Genomic DNA, 27,671 nt, shown 5'->3' with positions numbered 1-27,671 from the left:
TTTATTCCAAAATGAATTAAGTATATCTGGGCAGGATCCTAAATGGAATCAGGGTATTGTCACAATCATAAAACTCAAATAGGATCAAATCCTCACCAAACAGAAAACACAATTTCTCCAACAGTCAGTATATATCAAGCAATATATGTAAATTTATCAGTTTGTTTTTGTAAAATCTATACTTTTTTGGATAAAAAAATCAGACTGAAAAGAGAAAATTACTTTACTGTCTGTTTCTTGGATATCAGAAAGAGAATTTCGAAATTCATCAAAGCTAACCTTCTGTTATGTACAACAGGCTAAGCTGAAAAGAATGTTAACAAGTTCAATTTTCATTCAATCAGCACTACTGCTCTCTGAAATGTTTCATTGCAGGAAAGAAATAAAAATAATCTATATGGTAATTATGAGGATGAATCCCCCAGTAACTTTCAGCTACATGAAAGGTCAGTTCTATTCAAGATATTTTATCAGTCCCCTGCACATACTCCTGTCCTGTCATTTTAAATCTGAACAGCATTTTATTTTCCCATTTACAGCTACCTGCAGAATTAAGTACTTAAGCCAAATAAGAAAAAAAAAAGAGAAAGAAAGAAATGTTGAACGCTGGCAAAGGCTATAATAGCATGGAGATAAATCGTTCAGCTGCTCTCTCTCAAGCCTCTGGGGCTGCAGATTTTTCTTCTCCTGGTGCACTGTGGGTATTCAAAACTTGTTCAACATGATTTCATTTCATTTCAGGCACTGCCTGAGAAAACTAAATTACAGAATCAATCATACAGAAGGTCAGAGTGAGACTTCATTACAAGTATTGCATGCTTGCATGAATATCTTTCATTTATGACTGACCCAATATGTCACAATAGCTGTCTAGTAAAAATAATCCACTTTCTGAAATTGATGTACTACTGATGTCAATGCTACTCAGCAGGCTGGGTAGATTATAGAGAGGTGTTAAAAAAAAAGGAATCCTCAGGAGCACAAGTTGTAGTTTTATAGAATTGCCATCTTTTGTAGATTAAAATAATTTTTCAGATGATCATCTAAACAGACAACAGAGCCTCAGTGTAAAATGTTTTGACCAGGATATTGCTACTGATTTCTACTTATTTTGAGTCAGATATTTATAAGTTTAGTATCTGCATCATGTAAATCAAGTGTTTCTTTGAACTCAAAAAAGCATCAATTTTTCATGAATACATTTTTGAATACTAGGATTTTATTTGCATATTATTAAAATGTGACTGTTAATCATACTGCACTCCTTTTATCTCCCTTTTTTTGTTGCTGTTGTCTGTTTTTAAATGTAATAGCATGCATTTAGGTAAGATAAATGTGTTGTGCTTGTTGCCAATAATAATGAAGCTAATCAGCAATGTGACAAATTGTCACTCTTTTCTAAAGCAAAACCAATGTGACAGGGTAGGAAATCAGTCCCAATACATCATAAACTATCTTGTTCTTAATAGCATAAACAATTGCTAATCCATCAATACAATCTTTTAATAACTGCTAGACCACATTTATTCTGGTAATAAATATCTTGCTTGCACTTTGCATGAACTGAAGAATATAAGTAATAATAAATCAAGAATATAATGTAAAGTATTATTTATTATTTTTCTGGTCCTCCTATGGGGAGTATCTGAGGAGCTTGCAGAAGTATTATGATGTAGCTAGCCAACTCTGTACCCTAAGGGAGACATAGGAGAACCTTGACAAAACCTATTTTTAACCATGCCTCTGGCGATTCTGCATTCAAGTTTATAGGTGAACATGTCAGGTAGTACACAGAACAAAGCCAAAGACACACTGTATTAATCATAATTCTGTCCAAGCACATTTTATTTTTTCAACATTTGTGATTTAAAATCTCATGACATTTCTTCAAGGTGAAATTCTGCTGGATTTTTCAACAAGGTAAGTCTACATCAAGCTAAAATAACTATCACTTACAGTAAGGTCTCTAATAATTCAGAAAACGACCAATGAACTTGATGTGGTTCATCTCAAATTATTTTAACTGTTTGTATTCAGCAAAGGAAACTACTGCTTGTTTTTCAGTATCTAGAAACTATCTCCTTTTGTAATTAGCCATACACTATTAATGAAGCACTAAAGTAAGACTACCCAAAATCACTGCATAAGAGCATTGTTCTGTAAGTGTATACGAACATCATAATTATTTTATAACGCCATCTTTAGTTCTGTCAGATATAGTAAATTCAATTGACCACAAAATGAAATTTCATACTCAAAATGCCTCCTTTACATTTTTTTATTGCTGTAATAAAGTTTTTATAGCTCCCAGGCAAAGTAATTCATGAAATGTCTAATTTAAAAATGAATTCTAATATTATTAATAAATATTTACCAGTTTAATAAAGTGCCCATTTTCAATATAAAATATGATATACTGTTTTCATTATCTATTTTCAGAATAAAGATGATCCATTGGGAATGTATCTGAATAACAGATAGAGATAAATGAGTTTTGGGAAACCTGCATGATGACTATTCTTTTTTTTTTTTTTTTTTTTTTTTTTAAATCCTTAAGCTACCCAGTGTTTCTGGGCAGGGGAAGAGTTTGGTTTAAGAAGAAAGGGGAGAAAAAATGTAACCACTGAAAAACATGGGATGGCTCTCCAACAGTAAAGCCCACAGGGGGCAGTCCTGGGGAGGAAATCATCACATGAATCCCCCTGCAAAGTTCCTCCTTGGTCAGGCCATGGGACCTACCCCACAACTCATCATCAGCTAACTAGTAAGGCAGCTCCATTAGAGTACAGCTTCCTCAGCACCACCTGAATTGCGGGGGGCGGGGTTTGGGTTGACAGTCTCCTCAGAAAATCTCAGCGGGGTTGGTGGGAGGCAGGGCAGGCGCCAAGCCACAGCACACCAAGCGCGTGCCTGGGGCGTCATGCCATGGAGGGCGCTCTGCCAGTTGCCGGGAGGGCGGCAGTGGGCTCCTGTGGACCTGCCACAGGCGTGCCTGCCGAGGGTCCGCTGGTCCTGCGGCTCCAGTGGAGCAGCCACAGGCACGCCTGCGGGAGGTCCACCAGAGCCGCGGGACCACCGGACCCCCCCCGCAGGGAAGCCTGCGGGAGGTCCACCGGAGCCGCTGGACTGGTGAGCGGCAGAGAGCCCCCCACAGCGTGCCACCGTGCTTGGGGCAGCAAAACTGCTAGACCTGGCCCTGGTGGGAGGATACTAGCCGAGGTCTCCTTCTGGCCCACCAGGAACCAATCCTGCACCAATGAATCAATGGGAGCTGTGGTATCAAATTCAATCAGCACACAATCAAGCCTCCAGTGTCTACTCCTTCCTCCAGAGTGGGCCCTGGAAAATGAAGGACGTGATTCTGCAGAAGCGTAGCTAACCTGGGGGGTGGGGGGGGTCCAGTGGAGGAGAAGAGATCCAATCACAGGCTCTCTTCCATAAGCAGATCTGAAGGGGATCAGCCAACACCATTATTTGTGGGGAATCACAAAATATGAAAAATGCAAAATTAAAGGACAAATCCTGGTCACTTTGGTCACACAATCCAACTGGTAACACCAAGAGGAAGTATGCAGGATGTGGTCAAAAATATTCTATTATTTGTGCCTGAACTGGTTGCAGTGTGTTAACTATATATCCATACAAATCACAACAGTTCAGGATTCCCTACTTCTTGGGCACATAATTCCCTACTTCTGGTCCAAAGCCTGAGACTTTATTAAATGTTTTTTCTCTGGTTTAATCACTCCTTGTGCTCAATACATACACAGGCAGGGTGAGATCAGAGGAGAGGGATCATATTCTGAACGTTATGACTCCTGGCCATGGAATTATTTGGACTTTCTGCCTGCTCAGCAGTGAGATGTTTTTATTTATTTATTTATTTTCAGCATTAGCTATTTTTCATGACCTTAATGGGAACATTCAAGTTTGCAATGAAGCCAGCAAGCTGTAATGGGCTTTCAGCTAGAATGGAGAAATCCAAAGAAATATTTGCTGCACGTGTATTTGTAATTTTTTAAATTATTGAATCCAATCTTCCCATGCTTTTACCTTATCTGGAGTGTTTAATTTAAAAAAATAAGACAATTTATATAAAACTGTAAACTGACAGCATGACTTGCTTTCTGCTAGACCACCAGTAAACTTGTATTTTAATTTCACTACACTAAGCAGAAGCTCCTAGAAAACTGCTAATCTGACTAAATAACTATTAGTTGTATAACATGTCTAGCTGTATATATAGCCATTCTTTATTATGAAATACAGAACCTAATTCAAACTGTAGCCAAGGAGTTTAAAATGCTAGTACAGTAAATGTGCCACTGAGATTGGAAATAACTGTGGATCTGATAGCCTAACCCCAAAACCACTCAAAAAATGGGACCTGGAGGAGAAAAATCTACAAGGTTCCCTTTTGTAGAGTTCCCCGCCAGATCAAGAAGTGAGATTTGAATCCCTGAACATTGGAATGAGCAAACAGTGTGGACAATATAATACATGGACCCTTCAAGCTACATGCAGATCTACTAGACACCATGGTGGTCTGTTTGAGGAACTGTAGTTTGCCTTCTGCAAGTTCCTCCTACAACTTTCCCAGCCATATGGTCAGAGTCATCCTGGCCAGAGACTCCTCAACCCACTGCTATCCCAAGAGACTTTCCACTAAAGTGGGAGCTTCACAGCATAAAAAGGCTCTGTAGAAAAGTTAATATACCTTAAAGCTTTACTAATTTTTTAGTGGATTCTGATTGTTGGGGTTAATGGTATACCTATCACGCTGGCTGAACCTTCCCCACAGTCAGATCTCTACTTTGCACCCCATTCCCACCCCACTCCAGGCTTTCCAGAGGCCAAGGGGTAGATGATGCCTGGCCTCAGTCTATCACCACTCTCACGGGCATGCACAAGCAGCGTGCCCCTGTGTTTGCAGATCCTCCAAGGACAATCTTATTCTGTATTTCCAAGCCTAATCAAAATACTGAAAACAAACTCAAGTTATTAATTTAAAAAGATTAAATGCAGGGCTCTTAGAATAACTCCACAGAATATACATACATAGTATAATCAAATATTTCCTTTACTGTCGATAGGTTGGTTCAAAAGGGAAAGGAAATGAAGAATCATTCTCTGTATTATGCTAGCCAACCATCCCTGGTACTGTCAAGGCAGTCCCTTACCTTCCACCCAAAATATAGCCAAATAATTCCCTTAGAACTAACTGGCCTAACACAGGAGGAATTTTTACAGGGGAAGAGCCAGTTCCTTCAATTCTATAGGACAAATTCTGCCCTCAAAAGCGTGGATATAGTTCTCATGAACTTCCTCAGCAGTTCTGAGTGCATTCAGTGGTAAAATCTGGCCTATGGACATGGATTTCTAAATCCAGTCCCCGACTGCAAATTCTTATGTTAACAGTATTACCAGGCTGGTTCCTTTATTGTAAAATAGAGACATCCATTCATATGCAGCTCAACAATACAGAGTTTATTAATAAGAAAGCCCACATTCCTGAATAGTTACCTTTAAACATTTTCCAGTTGCCATAGTGAAGCAAATAATGCTATTCCATTAGTTGTAGTATTTCCTATCATATGTAAAGTGCTGCAGATATGCAGGTAACATGATCTATTTAATACTGGCAAGTGTTTAAGGGTGACCACTGTTCTGCTAACTCAGACTGAGATTTTGAGAGGTCAATGAAAATAGGTATTTTTACATATTACAAAAATCTGCATTTCTATGTTTTGACAGGTGCTATTAATTCACTGAAAGATATAAAGGATCATGCCTACCATATGCAATCCATTGCTGTGGATTACACCATCTTGCTCCACAAGATTTCGTGATATTGTAATAGAAGGAAGATCCAAGCTCTGTGGAGGAAACTGGGGTGTAAATTCACTTCCTTGTCCAGGCAGCTGGTCGCCTAGACCCTGAAAGGGCAACAGTATATCTGCCATTCCCAGTGTGGGGTCTGACTCAGGAGGGGGCGTAATTGGTGGGATCTCAAACTCTTCATCTCCAAGACTTGGAGTATGGAATGTCTGCTAAAAGAAAAGAAAAAGCAACCATAATAGAGTGCACCATTCTAAATATTCATTTCTGGATTTGCAAACCAAAGGAATTCTGTATTATTTAGCTCTCAAATGAAAACTCTGAAAATAACAAATTTTATAAGTTTCATATACATTGGGCTTTGTGGATAATTCTGATTAAAGATTTAAGTCTCATTATCATATGGTTTTAATGGAGTATCAGTATTAACAGTTTTTTAATGCGTACTTAATTAGCAACATCTGTCTTTGTTGTTAGACTGAACATCAGCCGCACTGGATTTGGCCGTATAACAAATTGCCACTTTATTTACATGTTTTTGAAATAGCATCAATGGCTTACATTATTCTTATGCTTCATAAAATACTGACAATTTTGTAGCACATACACTCCATTAATCCAGTACTGAACATGGCACATGTTTGTTTCCTTTTTACAACTAACAAACATGAAATATTATAATTCAGTTTTCGATTTCTTTTCTACTCCACCCATGAAATATAATGGACCCCTTTACATAAGGGTTATTATTTGGAGTACAGACATTTATACAATACCAATGGTGATTATAGTAGCTTCCAGTGTTTTTTGAAGCAAGCCAGCATGTTTGAACAGTGGGGTTTTTTTTACTAAGTACACACCTGTTAAGACGCCTGGAGTAGAACATTTACTGCCAGTTATCTTCAGGGTTTGTATGTGTATGTTTGTGTGTGTGTCTAAGGTAATCTTTACTCAACTACAGTCTGGATCTGGCCTCTACATTGCTGACTTCTATTTGAAGGGGAAAAAAAGAAAAAAAAAAAAGAACTATGCCTATTCAGATTTCTTTCTTGTGAGCTAAATGAATTTCTCTACATTACTTCAGGTCCATTGCTGCTTAATAATAGAAATCTAATACTTGGAATTAGGCCATTTCACATTTACCCAAATCAGGACTATCTCAATCAAACTGGGCAACTAGCAATCCTAAAATAGGCACTTTGTCTTGTTTTGAACATGCAACACTGCTCTGGGATTTGTTTGTTTGCTTTAGTTCAAAATTCTAGTTGAGAGGGGCAAAAAAATGTTTCATGTATTATTTACATTGTTTGAAAGAGTGTCTTAATTCCAGTTAATTTTAAAATGATACGTTCAGTGAAAGTTCTCATTAACTGCTGTAAATTGTCATCCTTCAAACTGTTAATGATGATATAAATTAATAACCGCTTGAGAGAAAATGGAAACTGAAACACAAGTAAAACCTTTGCTTGCATACAGAACCTGTCAGCTGTCATTATTGGTCTCTCACCAGAAATGATGAGGTCCCAGGCTGCTACAGTCTGCAGGAGCATAGTTAGAGAGTCTGCTGAGACTCTAGGAGTCTCGCTTGATGCAGAATATTGCAACTTAATTCCAGATTTGAAAGCTGGTCCTGTATTAGGGAGACATTTGACTTTCATTGCCATGTTACAAAAGGCGCACATTTTCTTACTGTGGAGCTCTGGGTTCACAGACACAAAGGATGGATTGGCCATGAGAAGTGGTTGGCTAATGAACATAACCCTATGGCTGCATTTGCAGTTATTTTGGCACTAATGTGGTCTAGTAACAGATGCAACTGTAATTTGTGACTCATTTGCTACCCCATTACTGCTTAATGAAATCTAACACATCACATTAACAATACGGATAAACACTCATTCTTGATATGTGGCATTTGGCTGTTTTCATTACCACTGTAATTAACACTTGAAATATTATTTCAATAAATATTTAAAGTGCTTTAAAATGGGTCATGGTAATCATCATGACATAAAGACAGAAAACAAAGAAAACGTGTGGATTCTAAACGTGAAGGTGTTCTAGTGCTTACACTGTTCTCTCTGTAGGGCATTATTTACGGGAATAAAATGGTTTTCTAGCACGGCGGCATCCATATGCAAAATCCTAATGAATAAGCTGCGCTCATTTAAAGTAAAAACTGAACAACAAAACACACACTGAATGCAGTAATTGCCAAGTTAGGCCCACACTATAATGCAAATATTAACACTTAATCATATTCTTATTCTTTCTCCAAGCAGTGAAATCAGTATTATTAGACTAGCTCTGAAACTCTGTTTTAAGTGTCATATTTATGAGGTCATAGTATGAAAATGGGATTTTGTTTCCTCATCTAAAGGGATAAATCCATTAAAATTGTATAAATATATAATGCAACATTTTTATAATTTACGACAAGTAGAGAGACAATCATGAGTAAACTGATGAGTACTTACATAAAACTAATTCTCACAATATAATTGCTTGAAATAAGTATACATTAAAAAATATCTCTAAATGATCCAAGAATGAGGATAAAATAGATGTAATCTAAAAGAAAAAAAAAGTATTCTAGTGATGTAGTGTTAATCCAAATCACTGGGCTATTCAGATTGTAAAAAGAGGTATGTGATTTGATATTGCAGAAACGTGCTGTTATAACCAAGATAGTATAACATTTCTGGGGGTTATCTTACCAATTGTATTTTTTAAGTTATTAACTTTTCAAATATTTATTTCTTACATTTTTTTTTAATAAGTGTGTGCATGGTTAAATGCCATCTGTACTGAAATGTTCAAAACATTTGTTCCTTTTGATAAAAATGCAAATCTGGAGAACTGTTGTATCAACATATAACAGCCAATGTCTGACACGGTGAATTATCACAGCTGGAATTAAATTGTCTCTGAACAGCTGCTGGCAGCAGAGCTTTCATCAATGTTTGATTCAAATGTAGGAAAGAAATTCTACAGAATGAAACATCATGTTGTCATTACAGATGGGGTTTATGTTCATTATCACAAACAACACTGGAACCAGTGCCAAACAATATTCCCTTATCAATATTCCCAGTCTTGCTGGATAAAAAGAGATGGTGGCCATTTTAAAAATGATTCATAAAATACTCTTAATTTGAACCTTCATCTTTATTGTAACACCTTCTTTGCCACTTAATTCCATACCACTTTCTGTTTTACTATAACGAGCACAGTCATGACAGAATTGTCACTTTCAATGAATAAGGTCAAGGCTGCTCATTTTTCTAACCTTTCCTCACCCTTGGGAGATTTATGATATACACCTTATGTACATATTAAATATTACTTACTACCAGTTTCTGCCTCTCTCTCCATATTAATATATTACACACGCATGCACATACTTTTTTAGGCAATACATCTTCCCCTTTTTATCTTTCCACCCTTATTGGAACAATAGCTGTTATTTTCCAGGTACGTCCAAAAGGCAGCTCCATCTGGAGCTGATGCCACTACTACTGCAATGATAGTCTAAACAACTGGCTGACAGCAAATCGTGGTCTAAAAACAACTACGGGAGCAGTGGTTGGTGCACACAGCCCTTCACTAGCCCCACTCCTAAAAGCTAGCAGCCAAATGTATCACCTCAATGACCTATCAGCCTACATCAATTCAGACCCAAGGCTTGTTCCCAAGCCCATGTGTAAAACTTGGCTGAAAATCTGTTCCTCCTTCCCTCAACACAAACATTGCAGCCAACTAAGTTGTTTTGTTTTCTAACTTATGTGAATGTTAAGAACCCAAATTAAAATGTTTGTATCTATGAGTGAAATTAGCATATTAGCTACTAATGACTTCTGCTAGGCTTGCTTTCAAAATCTACAACTACTGTGCCTTTCATTTGTTTCCTTCTGTTTATAATTTTTTTCATACATAAAGCAGATTTGTTTCTATTGACATGCTATGTAAGTAACAGCCTTATGGACAGCTAAATTGAGTAGTAATGGAGAGCTGTCAGGTTATTTTCTTTCTCATTAAAGTCTTTATTTTGTGCTCCATAAAACACATACAAATTCAGCACTTCATTCTTCATCTGTTGAAAGTCTGTTAAATTATCAAAGCAAACAGCAGAATATGAACACAGATAAAAAGAAAAACATCTACCTCATTTGCAGAAAGAAATGCATTATTTGCCTCCGTCATGTTCATGTAGTTGTTATTGTTTCCAAACTGAAAGAAAAATAGATATTTGGCTTTTAATATATGCCATGATAAACCTTTATGACTATACAGTCAAAATATATTCTTTATCCCATCAACTACTGAGAAAAGAACTGCTTCTGAAAAAAAGATAAGATGTAAATCTGCACAAACTCTTTTGGAGCTGCTACAATCACAACCAAGCTGGATGATTCTGATTATTAAATTGCTGACTGAACTAGTATGGATCATTTGTGTCCCCCAGTTCTGCCTAGGAAGGATCCACTCTGTGCATGGAATCTGCCCCTTCTCATGCAGAAGGCAGGGTCAGCTGAGTCTGCAGCACAATCACCTCTATCAACCAAGCACTTCACGGATCCATTCTAAGAAATAGATAATTCATCCCCAGGCTCTATGATGTTTTTGCAAAGGCCCACCCATCACCTAGGAGGTCCTGAGGGGAACCAATGCCAGGGGAGTCCCCAGTAGCAGGGTTTCAATTAGAGCTATTTTAAAAAGGAAAGTGGGGAAGGGAAGATGAAGGAAGTCTGCAAGATTTTTTTTTTTAAACTTCTCCCTTGTCTCCTCCCACTCATTCAAAAATTTGAAATCTTTTGCTCAGTTCTCATTCCAGTAGAGTCCCACTGCCAGGGAGCCAATGGAGGGCAGGGATAGGAGAATTGTGCAGGGGATCAGCCGGGTTAGTGGTGGGTCAGTGCCCCATTCCATTGAGGGACACTTCCTCCCACACATGTGAACAATCAACAGGTATCCTCATGGAGATACTCTCCTCCAAGTTTCCTTCCTTCAAACTCTGAATCATGAATATCAGTTGACCATATTTGAGAAATATTTATTCTTTTTAGAGACTAGTATGGAAAAGAGGATATTATCAGCATTTGGCTCACTGGTGATTTACATGCACTGCTCTCTTAAATGGCAGTAATCAGATGTTTGTAGGAAAATAGGTAGACTGGTAACTATCTTTATATGTATTCTCAACACACACACAAGAGCATTTCATAAGCTTTGCTTTTCAAGAACAAATACCATTGGTGTGTTTGTGTTGTCAGCTGATACACTAAGCGATGGAGTTTCAAACCTCCATTGTGTTTCTAAATGGCCTTCTCACACCATGAGAGTTAAGGTTGCATCAGCATTTCTATCCTGACCACCTATTTTCTGAGTTTTATAACCCAAATATAAATCTTTCCTTGGGTCTTTTCCTTGTTACAAAGTCTTGAGTGCATCTTATTTGAAATGATTTTTTTTTTAAATAGACATTTTTGATACTACAGGGCTCTACAATGAGTGTCTGAGGATGGGGAAATATTCACTGCCACAGCCAACTCCACAATTGTCTGCTCCAAATGAGAGAATCCTATAATGCTGCCAGAGCAGGATGAATCCAAAATGAAAAGGGATATCCTCCACCTTCACTCAGTACTTTGTCCAACTTACTGCCTGGAGGTCTTGGCGATGAAGAGGTTTCGGACCTTGCCCCTCATACCTGCAGCATCAGAGAATGGGATTGGGGGAAGAAAACTGGGTCTCTTCTTGAAAGGGCTAATTTCCCTGAAAGACTTTCACAAGAACCTTTTCCCAAAGTCAAATATGGGACAACTGCAGCAGCATTGGGAGGAGGGAGGAGGGAAGAAAAGGAAGATGGGTAAAGGGAACTGGGGTCTGATCCAAAGCCCACTGTAGTAAAATGAGTGTCTTTCCATTGACTTCACTGGCCTGTGGATCATGCCCTTGGAGATAGCAGAGTTTAGAAACAGGGTAGAAGACAGAACGGGAGGAACTATGTGGAGAAGGGAAGAAAAGAGATCAACTGAAAAATTAGAGAGTAAAATTTCCACCCCAAAATAAGAAGCAATACACAAACTGTATCTAGGATATGGTCTAAGTAAAACTGGTGTTTATGGCATACATATACTGTGTCATAACTACAACTAACTGTATAGTTAAAGATGATGTACGTATAAAATTCACCCAGAGGCTTAGTTTTTAGAGTCAGCCATTGCATATTCACAGGAATTTTTTCCGGACAAGATTTTGTGTGGATTTTCAGCATACAGACTTAGTACTCATGCAAAGCAGTGAGACTGACATGATAGATTTCTCATGTCAGTGAGCCAAGAACTAAGAAGGATTTACATTAAAAACTATAATGTCTCCAAAGGAGCTGTTCTTTTCTACAGTAACAAAACATACATGTAAACCAAAAAAACCCCACCACTTGTTAAAATAATATCTAAATACAGTCATGTACAAGAGAGTGATTTTATCATACTCCATTGGATAGAGCCAAATTCAACCCTACTATAAAATGAGCATATCTTTCCTGAGGTTGGACCTGCTCACAACAGTCCAGGTTTTGGCTATATACCTTTAAGAAGAGTTAGAATGATTTACTTTCTTCGTCTTCATATACTTAAGTACAACACAGGTTGCAGCAGATATGAACGCCATAACTTTTTTTTCACTTTAAGAGCATCAAGTTGAGGGGAAAAAAACAAGCAATTCACAGATTGAAAATTATGTCTGTGTGTCATTAAGAATGTGGAACAAAATGAGAAAACAGGGAAAGTCAAAGTGAAGGTTGCAACTACATTTTTAACTTGCTATTGTGATTGAGAATTGCAGCTCCTATTTTATATAACTTCAGGAACTAACCTCAGACCATGCAGTACCTGTGCTTTTGTCAGTGTGTATCACAACTTCTACATTATTTAACTGTAGATTTTTGTCTGTGAATTAAAAATCCATTTAAGACAAACTATGTTTTATCAGTGAGCATTTTAAAGATTAAACGTACTTATTATCTAATAGTAACCACAAATGACACAGGAAAATAAAATGGTTATTATCTTAAGGACCTAAACAATTCAAAAAACAAATTAAGCTTAGAGTGATATAAGAACTGGGTTAGAAATCCTCTTCTGAACAGTTAGTATGTGAATGTAATTACTGAAGAAACTACAGCTAATCAGCTGTGAATTGTATCCATTAATTAGTATTTGCCCTGGAGAAATGAGAAAAATCAGTAACAATGTTAACACCGCAAAGCACTGATGAGTAATGAAACACAGGGCCCTCAGCAGTTAGTCAAGCAGGTGGCTCCAATGGTCCAAGTAATTTTAAAAGCTCTCACCTGAAGTGCAGAGCTGGAATTACAAAGCACTTCTTGCATATCTTTTGTATCTATATAAAGCTATAATTAATGGCTTTTAATTTAGAAACACTTTATGATCATCTGGGAACAGTTATAAATCATTCTAAATAGAACAAGGAGTTCTATTCTATTTTAGTAATATATTTAACTTAGAATAGGCAGACAAATCAAATGTGTGAAATGAGTCAACACCCCTATCTCCATTTATTTTCTGGGAACTCACTTACCCAGACTAACATATACCAGTAGTCTACATACTTGAGAACAGGGGTGCAAAGTGAGGACTAGATCCTGCAATTTAATTCATATGAGCACAACGCTTGTGATGCTTCACTGATTTCACTGACTGGGGCATTAAAGTGGATCCAGCTGCAGGATCTAGCCCTGTTACCTTACTGTCTGAGTTGGCTATCTGTTGATTTAAAAATTACTTAGTAACAATAGTCAGTAATACTTTGTAATACTGTACAGCGCCTTTACCTGTAAATCTCAAAGCACACTACAACTATTAATGAATAAAAGTCTCTGAAGCGGCATGCAGTGTTATCCCAGTTATACAGAAACAGAGGAACCATAAGTGACTTTCCCAGGTCACAAAGCAAGTCTGCGGGCCAACTGAAAACAGAACAAGTTTTACTGGCTGCCGTCCTGTGTTTAGCCATTAGCTCATGATTGTTTGATTTCAAGAATCACACAAAGTCCAATTCTAAGACTAAGACAGGGGTTCTCAAACTGGGGGTCAGGACCCTTCAGGTGGTCATGAGGTTATTACATGGGGGGGTCACAAGCTGTCAGCCTCTACCCCAAACCCTGCTTTGCCTCCAGAATTTATAATGGTGTTAAATATATTTAAAAGTGTTTTTAATGTATATGGGGGGGGTAACACTCAAAGGCTAGCTATATGAAAGGGGTCACCAGTACAAAAGTTTGAGAACCACTGGACTAAGATTTGCACGCAGTCTCACTTTTACATATGCACACTGTATTTTGATGGAGCAAAAGAAACTGTATATGCACCCTCATTTTCTGCAATGCATTGAAAAGAGAAAAGCAGGCAAGATCAAACTGTTTTGAATAAACAAATCATCTCTTTCATTCATTCTGCATGTACAATGCCTAGGGCCCTCCCAAATTCACAGGCCATTTAGGTCAATTTCATGGTCATAGGATTTTTAAAAAATCATAAATTTCATGATTTCAGCTATTTAAATTTGAAATTTCACAGTGCTGTAATTGTAGGCATCCTGACCCAAAAAGGAGCTGTGGGGAGGTGGCAAGGTTATTGTGTTTGGGGAGGGGGGGGAGAGGAGGGGACAGGTGCAATACTGCTACCCTTACTTCTGTGCTACTGCTGGAGGCAGCGCTGCCTTGAGAGCTGGGCAGCTGGAGAGTGTCAGCTGCTGGTTGAGAGACCAACTCTGAAGGCAGAGCCACCACCAGCAGCAGTGCAGAAGTAAGGATGGCATGGTATGGTATAGCCACCCTTACTTCTGCGCTGCTTGCCTGCAGAGCTGGGCCCTCAGCCACTCAGCTCTGAAAGCAGCTCAGAAGTAAGGGTGGCAATACTGCAATCCCCCTAAAATAACCTTGTGACCCCCTGCAACTCCCTTTTGGGTCAGGACCCCCAATTTGAGAAACACTTATCTCTCCTGGGAAATCTGTATAGTATATAGGGTAAAAGCACACAAGACCAGATTTCACAGTCTGTGATGCATTTTTCATGGCCATGACTTTAGTAGAGGCCCTAGCAATGCCCATCCAAATGGGTGGGAGCTTTGCATTAAAACTAATGACTTTATTTGGTCCTATGTCTTTAAAATTACAGCAGTCTTTGGGGTGAAATAGCCATGGACTGCAGTGGGGCCAGGATTTCATCCTTTTTTACTCTATCATAAGGTTAGGCAGGTGGGGTGTGTGTTTGTTTTCACTTTGGGGAATGGTAAGAAATCTCTTGTAGCTTGTTATTCGTGCCAATCCAAAGCAGACAAGTAATTGCCATTCTGTATTCCAGTAAACCACCACTGCTGGTCTTCTCAGTTACATACTTTCGATTACAAAGCTTGAACTGAAATGTCTAATCTCACTACACATTGAAGCTTTTCAAAACATTGTTCCTATATTAGGTTAAAGCAGTGATACTCACACTGTGGGTCAGGAGCGGCAAGTGACTGTAATGCACATCCTGCAGCTCTTTACAGCACATGATATTAAAACACTGTGTGATTTAACTATTAAGCAATCTAAGTTATTAACCAGTCAGGATGCTTTACTATGTTACTGTAGTTGATAAAATAATAATACTTAGTCAGAATAAGAAAGAAAGAAAGAAAGATATAGTAAGTGAAACAATTAATTCACACTACTGTTGCTCTTCTGGGTAATGCTGATCGCTAATTTGCTCCTGAGCCATTAAGGTCTGAGTATCACTAGGTTAAAGTTTCTTTCCCATCCTAAACGCTTGTCCTAACGAACAAAGTCAAATCAACCCAAGGAGCATGCTTAGGCTTTAAATATTGTGCAACACCACCCTTTCTTTTTAACTCTTATACCTTTCACTTGCAGTATTGCCAACCTCAGACACTCACAAATCATGAATCAGCTCCTAAAACATCATGATGTTAGCTTAAAAATCACAAGATTTTATAAGAACAATAATTTAGATTCTAATTATTTGTGTTCTGGTTTTTGAACCTTCATGGTGTACTTGCCTTTAGGGTTTTCTATCTGTTCCCTGCAGCCAAGAGGGCTAGAAATTTTTTTTTTTAAATGAAAGTTGAAATTCTCATGAATAGATATAAACTAGGAGCTGAGGCAATACTGTCAGGAACACATCACAGGTGAGAGGTTACAGAGTCTGGCTTCTTCTCCAACATAGCCTCCTCAAAAACCTCAAAAAATTAAATATGGGCTATAGAGTGTGTTTTTCTTCTGTAGCAGTGATGAGGCAAAACACATTTCCAGAAAGTAAAATATAAGCTACAGTACATAATCAACTTTATATTAGACCCTGTTCAAAAAACATTACCATATTTTCACAGCTGTACCAATAAGTCTCAAATCTCAAAGTATGAAAAATATGGTGAATAATTCGCTCTAAAATATCCCGTGATTTTCAGAACATTAACTATGAGTGAGATGAGGAGAGTTTAGATACATAGGATGAAACCTTGGTCCCACTAAAGTCAATGATAGTATGGCCGCTGACCTCAGTGGGGCCAGGATTTTACAAATACTACTTAGCAATTCTTAAATAATAACTTAACTGTACACAGTACCATCCTTTTAACTACCAAAACCCTAGTATAAATCTGTTGAAAATCAGTGACTAAAGATGAACATTTAGTCTTGAGAGAACTCATCCCTGGTATTTACACTAGAAAGAAGCAGAGATATACACCAAGTAACTTGAAGATAGACAAATGGGTAAAATGTTCAAAATGCCATCCACCTGTCTCAATGAAACTGGCAGTGAAAGGGAACAGTTCCAGCAGCAAGGGAGAGAGACACCCCTCCTCCACTCTGAAAGTCTCTGGTACCCTTTGGCCACCAGGGAGGGAGGGTGCTGATTGGCCAGCAAATCACAGCTCCGATGATTTAACATGGAGCGGAGGCCATGTGGAGCCTCTTTCAGCTCCGTTCCAGTGGCCTCACACTAGTCACCCTGAACTAGGAATTGGAATCCAGTCGGATAGATGCTGCAGGTATAGACATTCCACCCTTTGCGGGGGTCAGGAAGGAATTTGTTCTCCCAGGGGCCAATTGGCAGAGGACAAGGAGTTTTTTGCCTTCCTCACAGCATCTTCAAGCCACAGCAGACTAAGTAGGAACACTTTTAGTACCTAACACAGGTACTCGGGTTGAGTTGTTAATTCATTGCAACTTGCAGTCAGTTTCCAGGGCAGTTAAAATGATAAAATGAACAGTTCTCCAAGACAAAAGACCTGGGATTTTGGTGATAGGCCTTGGGCTCATGGGATATGGTGAGACCTTGTGGCCTTTGCAGGCTGAGATCCCATTCTTCTGCACACCCTGTTCTCCTGGCCGGGGTGCAGGGGAGAGGAAGGTACTATGACTCAGAGATGGATAAGTCCTGGAGCATAGGCTGAGAAGAGCCTATCCCAAATTATGGGTTATCTGGTAATGATCCCTGTAACCCTGGCATGAGAACAAACTTAATGTTTGGTAGATCAGAGTATGAGTGATGGGCAGGTAGTGCCCCTTCCCTGTGTTAAATTTTAATAAAAGTTGCAACCTAACACTTAATTCCATGCATCTGTCTGTCCTCATTTTGCCGCTGTGTCTGCATCAAAGCACTTTTAGGTGACTTAAGAGCCTAAGTCCAATGGACTTTCAATGGATTTAGGCCACTAGACCACTTAGGTGCCTTTGAAAATGTTGCACAAATGTCTTCTATCAAACAGAAACAAAGATTTTTATCGTCATAATACTTTTACCCTCAACTGTGAAACATGACTCACCAAGCAAACCTACTATATATTGCCAATCAAACTCCTCTTGCTAGTATAGGCTAACCATGCAAACACAAGGAACCAAAGGAGAAGCTTTTGTTCCATCTAAGAACAAAAACAAAATCTGTCAATAAGAATAGGCAGCAAAGTAGTAGTGCAATCACACCACAGTAAATAAAATAAAATAAAATTTAAAAAAATCACACCACAATATGTCAAGATAGCGAATGGGCCCACGGGTACCATATTAACAGAACATATCGTGAGTTGGAACAAAACTTATTTATGCCACTTGAGAAGAATAGTTTGTAATTCTGTACTCAAAGAGTAAGTTCTGTAAGTTTGAGGAGGAGATACCATACTTCTCTTACAGAACAAATATTTTGAATCTCTTATTTAGGTGAAAATGGAACTCATTTAACTAATGCTATAACCAGTGCCTTCATAATTATTAGTAAATAAATATCCAAAATAAATATTTATGGCTAAATATTTAATGGGTTCTCAGCGTGCTCTTTAAACATCGTATTCTGCAAACCCTTACGCCTAATTCCTGCAAACTCTCATTCATAGCCCCATTGACTTCAATGGGTAGGTTTCTAAGTAAGCATTATATGGGTGGGTGCAGGACTGGGCCCTAACAAAGCACTCTCAACAAACTAAAGGTGTGAATAATAGAAGTCAGACAACTACCTAATTTGTGTGTGCAAATTTTCTTTGTATCTGCATTTTAGGTAGACAGACATACACATTCCATCATTTGTGCTCTTATTTCGTTGCTCCTATAAAATGGCAATCTCTAGAAATAAAGCAAAAAGTCACATTTTTAAATATAGCCATTAATTATATATATTAATTTCATATTGAAAAGTATCTATTTGCACAAGAATATGTATATTTGTGCAAGTAGATATTATAAATTATATCTACTAAATATAGCCATTACATTATTATATATATTCATTTAATGTAGAAAAATATCTACTTGCACAAATATATGTATGTTTGTGGGAGTAGATATTACATACAATTATTATTATGGCAAAGATCTCAGCTCTATCTTCATTTTTGGCAAATTAATTCCTGAGAGGCTATACTATCTTCATGAATAAAAAAAAAGATAATGATCCCAAAAGATGTAATTACAGACCAGAACTAAATTACTTTGCAGGTCTAAGTACTGTATCTTTATAATTCCACTAGAGAACATCCTCACTGCATTTGGGCAGATTTGATTTTGCTGCCTGACCAATAATTACAGCTCTGGCAAATACAATGTCTGATAAGAACATCAATTAAGAATGAGCATTGTGTTGTTGTTTTTTTTTTAAATCATCATGTTCACAGCCTGTCTGATTGAATGAAATGCCAAATTAAATTAATGGAGATTGCTAAATCTAGCTAGCTGGTGGGGAGCCATGCAGAAAGTGGGACAGCATAGACAATAAACTGTCTGTAATTAAAAGAAGAGAAACTGGACTAATGCTACTTCAGTCTGATTAATCCAAACACCACAGTATACATTAAAATCATTCTGACAACGGAGTGTGAAGAGTGGGAGGAGGTTTTGATCAACTAATATCTACAAGCACCAATATCGTAATCAACTGCATTAAATGCTACAGAAAATTACAAACCAACTATTCTTTGTTCCTATCATGAAAAACAATTTACTTCTTCAGTTCACACAACCACAATGCAAAATAATTCACCAACAGTTACCACCTATCCATCTAATTATTTCTAAGAAGTGCCTTCACTTTAAGTATAGTTGACATATAGCTCCTGGACCCATGAATCAAGGAACATAGTGCTCTTTAGATGTACTTCCCTGAAAGAGCAAGTCTCCACAACCATTTAAATGCTTCAGAAGCTCTGGGTTATACTGCAAATTATTTCATTTTACTTTTGCAATTAAAAGTGAAGAGACATATTCGGCTCTCAGGTTTATTGATGTAAATCTAAAGTAAATCCTTTGTCTTCAGTAGAGTTACTTGGGATTTACACTGTTATAACTGAGTTCAAAATCTGGCCCAAATTCTTAAAAAATAATCAGGAAAAATCAAAAGGGATGTCAATTCCATCTCAGAGTGAATCCAAAATGGCACTCTGGATATTGTGGCTGCTTCCGGACCTTGCAAATCTCAGTACTTTGTCTTGCAAGATAGAAAAACTTCTGAAATAAGTAAATTGTAAATTACAATAAAGGTTATGGATGATGGGTACAACAGTAGAAAAGCCACTGCAGCTCAACATGGAGAAACTTGGACGTTCAGGATGTAAGAGAGTTAGTTGAGAAATAACCAATTGGTGTTCAGTTGGGGTCTGAAGAAGTCAGGCAGGGCATACAATGAGGCATGTTGAGGAAAGAATGTTTGAATTATTATGCAGTGGTTAACAGCCCTCTGGTTTAGTAAACATCACATCATCAAAAGCGAGCATTTGTGTGTATTTGCATGAAGTACTAGGTCACTGGTCAACAAAGCAGGTTATGGTATACTTAGTGAGTTCATCCTTCCTGCATTTCTACATATATTTTGAAAGCTCATACAATGCAATTTACCTTCAGAGATCTACTAAGGCACAGTGTAATAAAAATAGTTTAATTCTAACTTTGTGAGATATATTATCATTTAAAAGCACATGTTAAAATACAGAATAATACCTTTTCTTCTGCAAGCACATTCATTTCCTATTTGCATATATCCACAAATTTTCTACAGGAAGACCTCAGAGAACCTTGTAAAAAGACGACAGTTCAAAGCAGAAGCTACTCTAAAGATTTTTTGGCTAAAGGAAGTTAATATCCAATCCTTATACTACCAGCCATCCACATACAGAGCTCCCTCAGGTAATATATTTGCAACTCGATTACTCCTCCATTGCTCAAAAATCAGGAGGGAAACGCTGAAGTCAATGGGAAAACTCCATTACACCCAGATACCCTTCTCTGACTGAAACTATGCCAGTGATCTGCAACTAAGCCACCAGTGTTCAGGCAAGTAGAATGTTTTAAAATAAATTACAGCATTACCTAAACTCCTGCCCCCAATTCTGCAATCACATTTGCACATGCTCAGCTTTAAGCACGCAAATAGTCCTATTAATCATTCATTAATGTTAATCATATGCATAAGTGTTTGAAGGATCAAGATTTTATGCAGAACCATAGTTTTAAAAATTGCTTGACTTCAGTGGGACTACTCAAATTTTAAGGCAGAGAGCATGTGCATATGTGTTTGCAGTACTGCAGCCTAGATTTCATACTTTTTTTTAAATAAAGGAAGAAAATCTCAAAAGAGACAACATACTTTTTTGCAATGTCCTGAAGACAACGGTGGTAAACTAAATTGTATTCATACATTCCCAGTCTCTATCAAACATAATTTTGCAAATCTAAAGATTTAAAAGCTTTCAACAAGCAGTTAAAGTGAACATATTTAAAATTACTTTTAAATGCCTTTAGCCAGCAAGTAAAATCTTCAACAACAAAAGAAAAAGCTTGACAATCTCCATAATTCCAGCCAAACCATTTAATATGAAATCCTTCTTCAGCAAATTCCATGGCCAGCAGCAGTAACATTTAATGATATTTTGCCAAGTATGGGACTGTTCTACTCTTGGATCAGCAAAATGAGGAATGTTTAATGGTCTCAAATTATAGCCATTTTCAGTTCCTTTAAGAAGTGTACAGTCTATAAAAATTATTATCTCTATAAATAACTTAATTTGTAAAAAGGCATATACAGTAGTATGATAGTTTTGTTTGGCTGGCACTGGAAGTAATACAGTATGTTCTATTATGGACCTCTTATGCTGATTTGTGCAGCACTGTTCATCACACACAGCTGTGTGAGTAAAATTATTAAATCTAGTGAGTTAGTTTATATAATCAAATTTTATTTCTTAACTGTCACTAAATTAATTTACTTCATTTCCAAAGGTGACCTAAAGATTATCTCGTAGATAAAACCTTTATTTTCATTTGCTATCAAGTGTTCAGAGAGCTCCAATTTACCATCTAATATGTTTGTATTCTGTGCTGACTCTTTACTTTTTAGCACCAGTTTTCTCCACTGACTTCTGAAGAGCTATAGATATGTAAAGCTAGTGTAATGGAATAAAGAATCAGGCACTATGTTTTTGTGAGAGTATATCTGCACCTCCAAATACACCCACCTACACACACACTTATTATCAATTTTTTTTCTTTCAGAGGTTAATACAAATATTAAACTTATCTAAACCAGGTACCCTATGTTTCATTTTAAAAAAATCTCAAGATCTACAGATGTTATTTCAAGAAGTTCTACAGTCACTGTCATCACACCCTCTTGCCACCCGAGGCTTAAAACACTTTCAGGACCAAATGCTGAGATAAACACACACAGATCCACTGTTACTAAGACAATACATTTTTTAAAAAATATATTAAAACTTGAGAATTGTGTTTTTAATGTTTTCACTGCTTTGTTAATTTTATCCTAATTTTACTTCTCTGAGATTTTTCTCTGATGAGTTGGGAAACTGTTTTAATGATGACTCTCATGAGCACATGTCTGCCTGTTGGAATCAGTCTGATTGTATATAAAGGAAGGGAACATACAGCAAAATAACAGGTCTTTGCTAACATGACAAAACATCTTGATTCCATACATTTTTCTGTGTCTTTAGGATTGCCTGGATTCCCACAGGCAAAAATTTTTACAAAACAGATAATCATATAGGTTTCATTTGTTTTCTGTATTTAACAGTAATATTGGTTTGTTTAACTAAAATCTTTTACCAAGAAATAGCTCAAATGAGATATAAGATTTCATTCCTGATGAGGTCCAGGGGCAGGAGGAGGTTAAATTACATTATTCCCTGTAACTTCTCTAAAGAGCACAAGCAAGGATAGAGCCATATTGTTCCCTCCCCACAGAACCACCTACGGGAGAATGGAAATTAATTACTCCAACCTCTGCAAGGTTTATCAATGGAGAAGGACTTGCAGCCCCACAGAATGGATGTGGCTTTCAAATCCTGTGCAACAAAAGGATCTGCAGCGAAGGCCAAGCACAACTCTGTGGATCTAATTTTGAGATCACCTACCCTTTCCCTTTGTGAGGCCCTCAGGCCCAATGCAAATCACCATGAAGTCAATGGCAGTCTTTTACAAGATTATAATGGGAGTTGGATTTGGACTTATGGCTGTAAGGCTACTCCAGCTGAGGCTATGCCTTCTCCGAAGAGGACAGAAATCATACAGTGGTGTTGCCAGATTTCAGCTTCGAAGTCTGCTTGGTCCTGCTCCCCTTTTTTATTGGCCAGCACAAGCAGAGTCGATCAATTGACCCTTTATTCTTCACTTCCTTTCAATACACTTCGTTTCAACTGTTTATTTTTAATTGGTCTGGCTGTAATTCAGAGACAGTTCCTAAAAAAAGAGCAATACCATAAAATATGGAATCAATCATCATCATATGAACTTTTGGGGTTTGGCCTTTATCTTCAAGGCACTAAGTTAATACAATCAAGGCATTAATCAGGTGTCATTTATTTTAGCATTTTATATAAGCTAAGTATTGAATGTAAGTATTTCTTAACATAATGACAGCATTTTATTCTTAGAATTCCAAGAAATAGTTTTATCTCACTACATTCAAGATTACCGTAACATTTTCTCATATGAATTTAAAGTGATGTGATTATTCTGCAATTGGTCTATAAGTAGCTTTTCTTAGAATCTTATATCGAATTTCACTCACTACAGCAAAAATTGTACATTCCATTCTGGACTATGTTTCAACTGTAGTACACAGTAACAAATTATATCAAGTTTTAAATGTAAAATTGATAGAGAAACAGTGAAGCACATACGGACATTTTATAATGATCATAATGGAAGATTAGTCAAGCCACTTTTTAGGCTAAGTACAATACATGAAGGCAATCTTAAATATCTCATTTTTTAGTCACATTGACACTACAGATCCTTCCATTTTTTTCTGTGATGGCATAGTCTCCATTTTATTAAACCAGGGGTAGGCAACCTATGGCACGTGTGCCGAAGGCGGCATGTGAGCCGATTTTCAGTGGCACTCACACCGCCTGGGTCCTGGCCACCAGTCCAGGGGGCTCTGCATTTTAATTTAATTTTAAATGAAGCTTCTTATACATTTTAAAAATCTTATTTACTTAACATACAACAATAGTTTAGTTATATATGATAGACTTATAGAAAGAGACCTTCTAAAAATGCTAAAATATATTACTGGCATGCGAAACCTTAAATTACAGTGAATAAATGAATACTCGGCACACCACTTCTGAAAGGCTGCCGACCCCTGTATTAAACACTGCCCAGTATCAAATGAAAAATCAGCACATTTTATTTTACTTTTTAAATCTTATATTAATTCTACTTCATTGTATACAAGCCTGCATCTAGTAACATGACGACAGTAGCTGTCAGCACTATGATTTTGGCCCTACAATGAACACACTACAGACAGACGAGCAGAACACCACCAGAGTTAGAACCCTCCACCCAAAATCATTCCAGGGAGATGGGGGACCTTTTCACCTGGCTCTTCCACTCAGGGCCACCCAGAGGATTCAGGGGGCCTGGGGCAAAGCTGGGGAGCTGCGGCACTTGTACTCACCAGCGGCGGTCTTCATTTGCTCCGTGTCTTTGGCAGTACTGAAGGGCCCCCTCCAAAATGCCGGCCAAAGACCCGGACTGCTGCCAGGCCAGGGCTTGCAGGGCCCCTAGGGGGCCCAGGGCAAATTGCCCCATTTGTCGTCCCCCCCTGGGCAGCCCTGCTTCCACCCCCACATAATATCCCTCCATGGGATTGGGGAACCTTTCCCTCTCAATATTATTACACATTATTTGTTTACAATAGCACCCACTACATGCTAGGTGCTTTGCAAATACTCAAGAATGATGCTCCAAGGAGCTCATAAGCTTAAGAAAAGAGACACAAGCAGACAGCGGGTGTTGGAAGGGGAGCATCAGCAATCCATTTATTTGTAAGTCTATCTGATTCGCTACAGGCAACAAGGCAGAAGTGGGCCTCCAAAAGGGTCTTAAATGTGGACAGTGCCGTAGCTTTGCAGCTGAGATCAGGGAGGTCATAGCATGCATGGAGGGTCACATGGAAGAAGTCACAGAGGTGGTTGTACAAGAAGCTGACAGACGTAAAGTCCAGGCTGAGAACCTTGCCTCAGTGAAAAGGTTTTCAAATATTAAAGTTTTAAAAGGTAACCCATATAATTATCTTCTTTGCCACACTTGGTTTCTAATATAGGAAAAGCAATATAAGCCCTAGTAAACAATGGCGAAAGTATATATCTGTGACTATTTAATCCTAAAGGAAAGGGCACTTCCTTATAGATGTGCATAAAGATTAAGTGTTTTTATTGGGATTTTTGGCCCAAGATTTGGATAAGAAAATAGTGAGTATTCCCAAGGGCAGAGCCTCTCCACTCACCCAAATCTTTACTCGAGGCTTTGGGCTAGTCTGAAGTTAAAAAAGTTAAAACACCTTCTTCCATAGAAGTGACCTCATATTATTTCCTCCTGTTTCTTTATCTTGCATCATCAACTTAAAATCTGCACCACTGCCTCAGACTCAGAGATCTGAGAAAGTAAAACACGTTTCAGACAACACTCTTAAAACAGCAAAATTGGCGATCCATGAAAATGTTTTTATAAGAGATCTTTTCCTCCCTCTTCTACATTAAGTACAGAGTAACTGTAACAGCAAGTATTAAGAAAAAGAGGAGGAAGAAACAAGTTCTCAATTTCATGAGAACTGCTAGGACAAATGAATCATCAAGGGAATCTGATAATGGTAATATCACAGAGTTGGTTTCAAAGCGACTCAGAAGAAAAAAGAAACTCATAGAAAATCAAACTGCAGGCAACCTTTTGTGCAAGGGTTGGGCAGGAAAATAAGGAGTAATAAAGAAAAGTCTGAATAAAACACCTGCAAGTAGTGTTAGTGGTGAGGAAGGAGGAAACAGGACATTTGCCCACATGGATTAAGCAATAATCTTTGATTCACATGTTTATAGCAGTATTGTATTATGGGAATATCATCTGTAGCTATACTATTTGATACCAAAAAAAGTAAAAGAGCTACCACTTTTCATGCTTAGGGTACAAACTGATCATCTTTTGATCACAGGAAGAAATTCCTACCCCATTATATGATTTAACTAAATGTTTTGTATGTGTGTGCGTTTGTGTGTGCGCGTGTGCACGCGTGCACACGTGTGAATGGCAATTACACTCCTTTCAAATAGTGATAGCCTCTACAGGATGCTTCAGAAATAGATTAGCTGAACAACAGATTTTTTTCTGGAGTGGCAAAGTCTTATTTTCCTGTGGAAGGCTTTCAGCACCCTTGAGCGTGAACTATCATGTTTCCCCTCTGCAGACTTGACTTCTACAAAGGTTAGCTTCAGGTAAGATGGGCACTTTGTTGGCCTTCTCCATTACCTCTGAAGTCACATCACCAGCTCTAGGTGTTGCTGCTCTGCACAAGTCTCTGTTTTCTTCAGTGCTACAGTGTGGACATTTTCTGAGCTCAGTTTGTTAGGCCCACAGTAGTTCAGCCTCTTTAATAGATTTTTATTATTAGGATATCAATGATGCAATTTCACAAGAGACCAGAAACGCATGCATTCCTCCAAAAATACAAGGGAGGTCAAACTCAGTATGTTTGTAAAGTCCTGCTCTAAAGCATAAAGGACTTACAATACGGTTTCTTCAGATAGCTTATCTGGTCATCTAAATATTGTTGTCAACATTCAGAATGTTAAACAAGCACCAGCAATGACGAAGAGATTTTTTAATGTATCTATAGCATGCAAGGAAAGGTCATACACAGTAGTCCATTTGTGCCACATGGTAGTGAATAGCTGAGTTGAAATCCTGGCCTCACTGAGAGTCAATAGCAAAACTCCCATTGACATCAATGGGTCAAGATTTCCCTTCAGAACCATATTTTCAAAATACCTCACCTTCCAGTTAGGGACCAACATAACTGGCCAGATTTTCAAAAAGTCAGATGCTGAACTCTTCTGAAAATCTGACCCTCATTTCTTTAAATGGCAGATGAGCTCTTCTGATATCTTGCCATTAGTCTGCATAGCACTCTTCCCTGACTAAGGAATAAACTGCATGGACCATGCATGGACCATTATCATCAGCACTGATTAAAATGTATACAACTGCCAGATAGTTTATGCTTCACTATACTGCACTTCCAATGAGCCTAAGGGAGGGAATTAGGATTAGTACAAGCAGAATTATACATGTAAGAGTTTAAGAAAAAGATCTGGCTTATATCAAGTTGACACTTTTAGATAAGATACTGCATTATAACAGGTTATACTTGCTATAATAATTTTGACTGGCATGTAATTTTTACTAACTACTGCTTGGCATCCATCCAGAATGTGCAGTGTACCATAAACTGTTATGAAAGATATCTCTGTATTGTTCAATATTTACAGTGTGCTTTTATTTTCTAAATGGCAGAAAATGTAGGGTATTAAAAACAGTTCAGCTTTAAAAAGAGTACCCCCTTTCCTACAAGAAGTATTTTACTAAAAGCAGCTGACAATTTTGTTCAGAAATGTTCACACTAAGACTAAATAAACTTTCAATGGTAAAAATGTGATGGCTTTGTTCAGCCGCTCAAACAGATTTCTCTCTCTGCTATATTTGCATATTTCTGAATATTCTCTCTCAGACCCACACATTTTTGTAAGCAAAATCAATTTTGTTTGGGACAAAAAGTGAGATTTGGTCTCATGATTTTAAGCTTTTAAATAAACATGAACTGACTTGATGTAAAGAGCTCCCCTTTAAAAAAAAAAGACTCTTGTTTGGAAAGAAAAGAATTCTTTGCATCCATGGATATCAATTGTCAGTAATACATTTTAACATGCAAAAGGGGGAAAAAAACTGAAAAGGGCAAACCAAAAAG

The 27,671-nt window shown here is 37.7% G+C and overlaps 1 protein-coding gene across 2 annotated transcripts in view; it reads right to left on the bottom strand.

The window, feature by feature from the left end:
• Positions 1-27,671, bottom strand: part of TOX3 (TOX high mobility group box family member 3) — an 87,568-nt gene that overhangs the window by 18,835 nt on the left and 41,062 nt on the right. The window contains exons 2-3 of one of the 2 annotated variants that reach the window (XM_030582201.1): positions 10,003-10,068; positions 5,796-6,050 (exon numbers count right to left, since the gene is read on the bottom strand). In XM_030582201.1, coding sequence (XP_030438061.1) covers positions 5,796-6,050; positions 10,003-10,068 — 321 coding nt within the window. The remainder of the gene's footprint in view (positions 1-5,795; positions 6,051-10,002; positions 10,069-27,671) is intronic. The other variant, XM_030582202.1, reaches the window with a different exon arrangement.

The sequence above is a fragment of the Gopherus evgoodei genome, chromosome 12, assembly GCF_007399415.2.
Source record: "Gopherus evgoodei ecotype Sinaloan lineage chromosome 12, rGopEvg1_v1.p, whole genome shotgun sequence".
Lineage (NCBI taxonomy): Eukaryota > Metazoa > Chordata > Testudines > Testudinidae > Gopherus > Gopherus evgoodei.
Note: the sequence above shows the minus strand (reverse complement) of the source record. Positions and strands in the feature narration are given on the sequence as shown.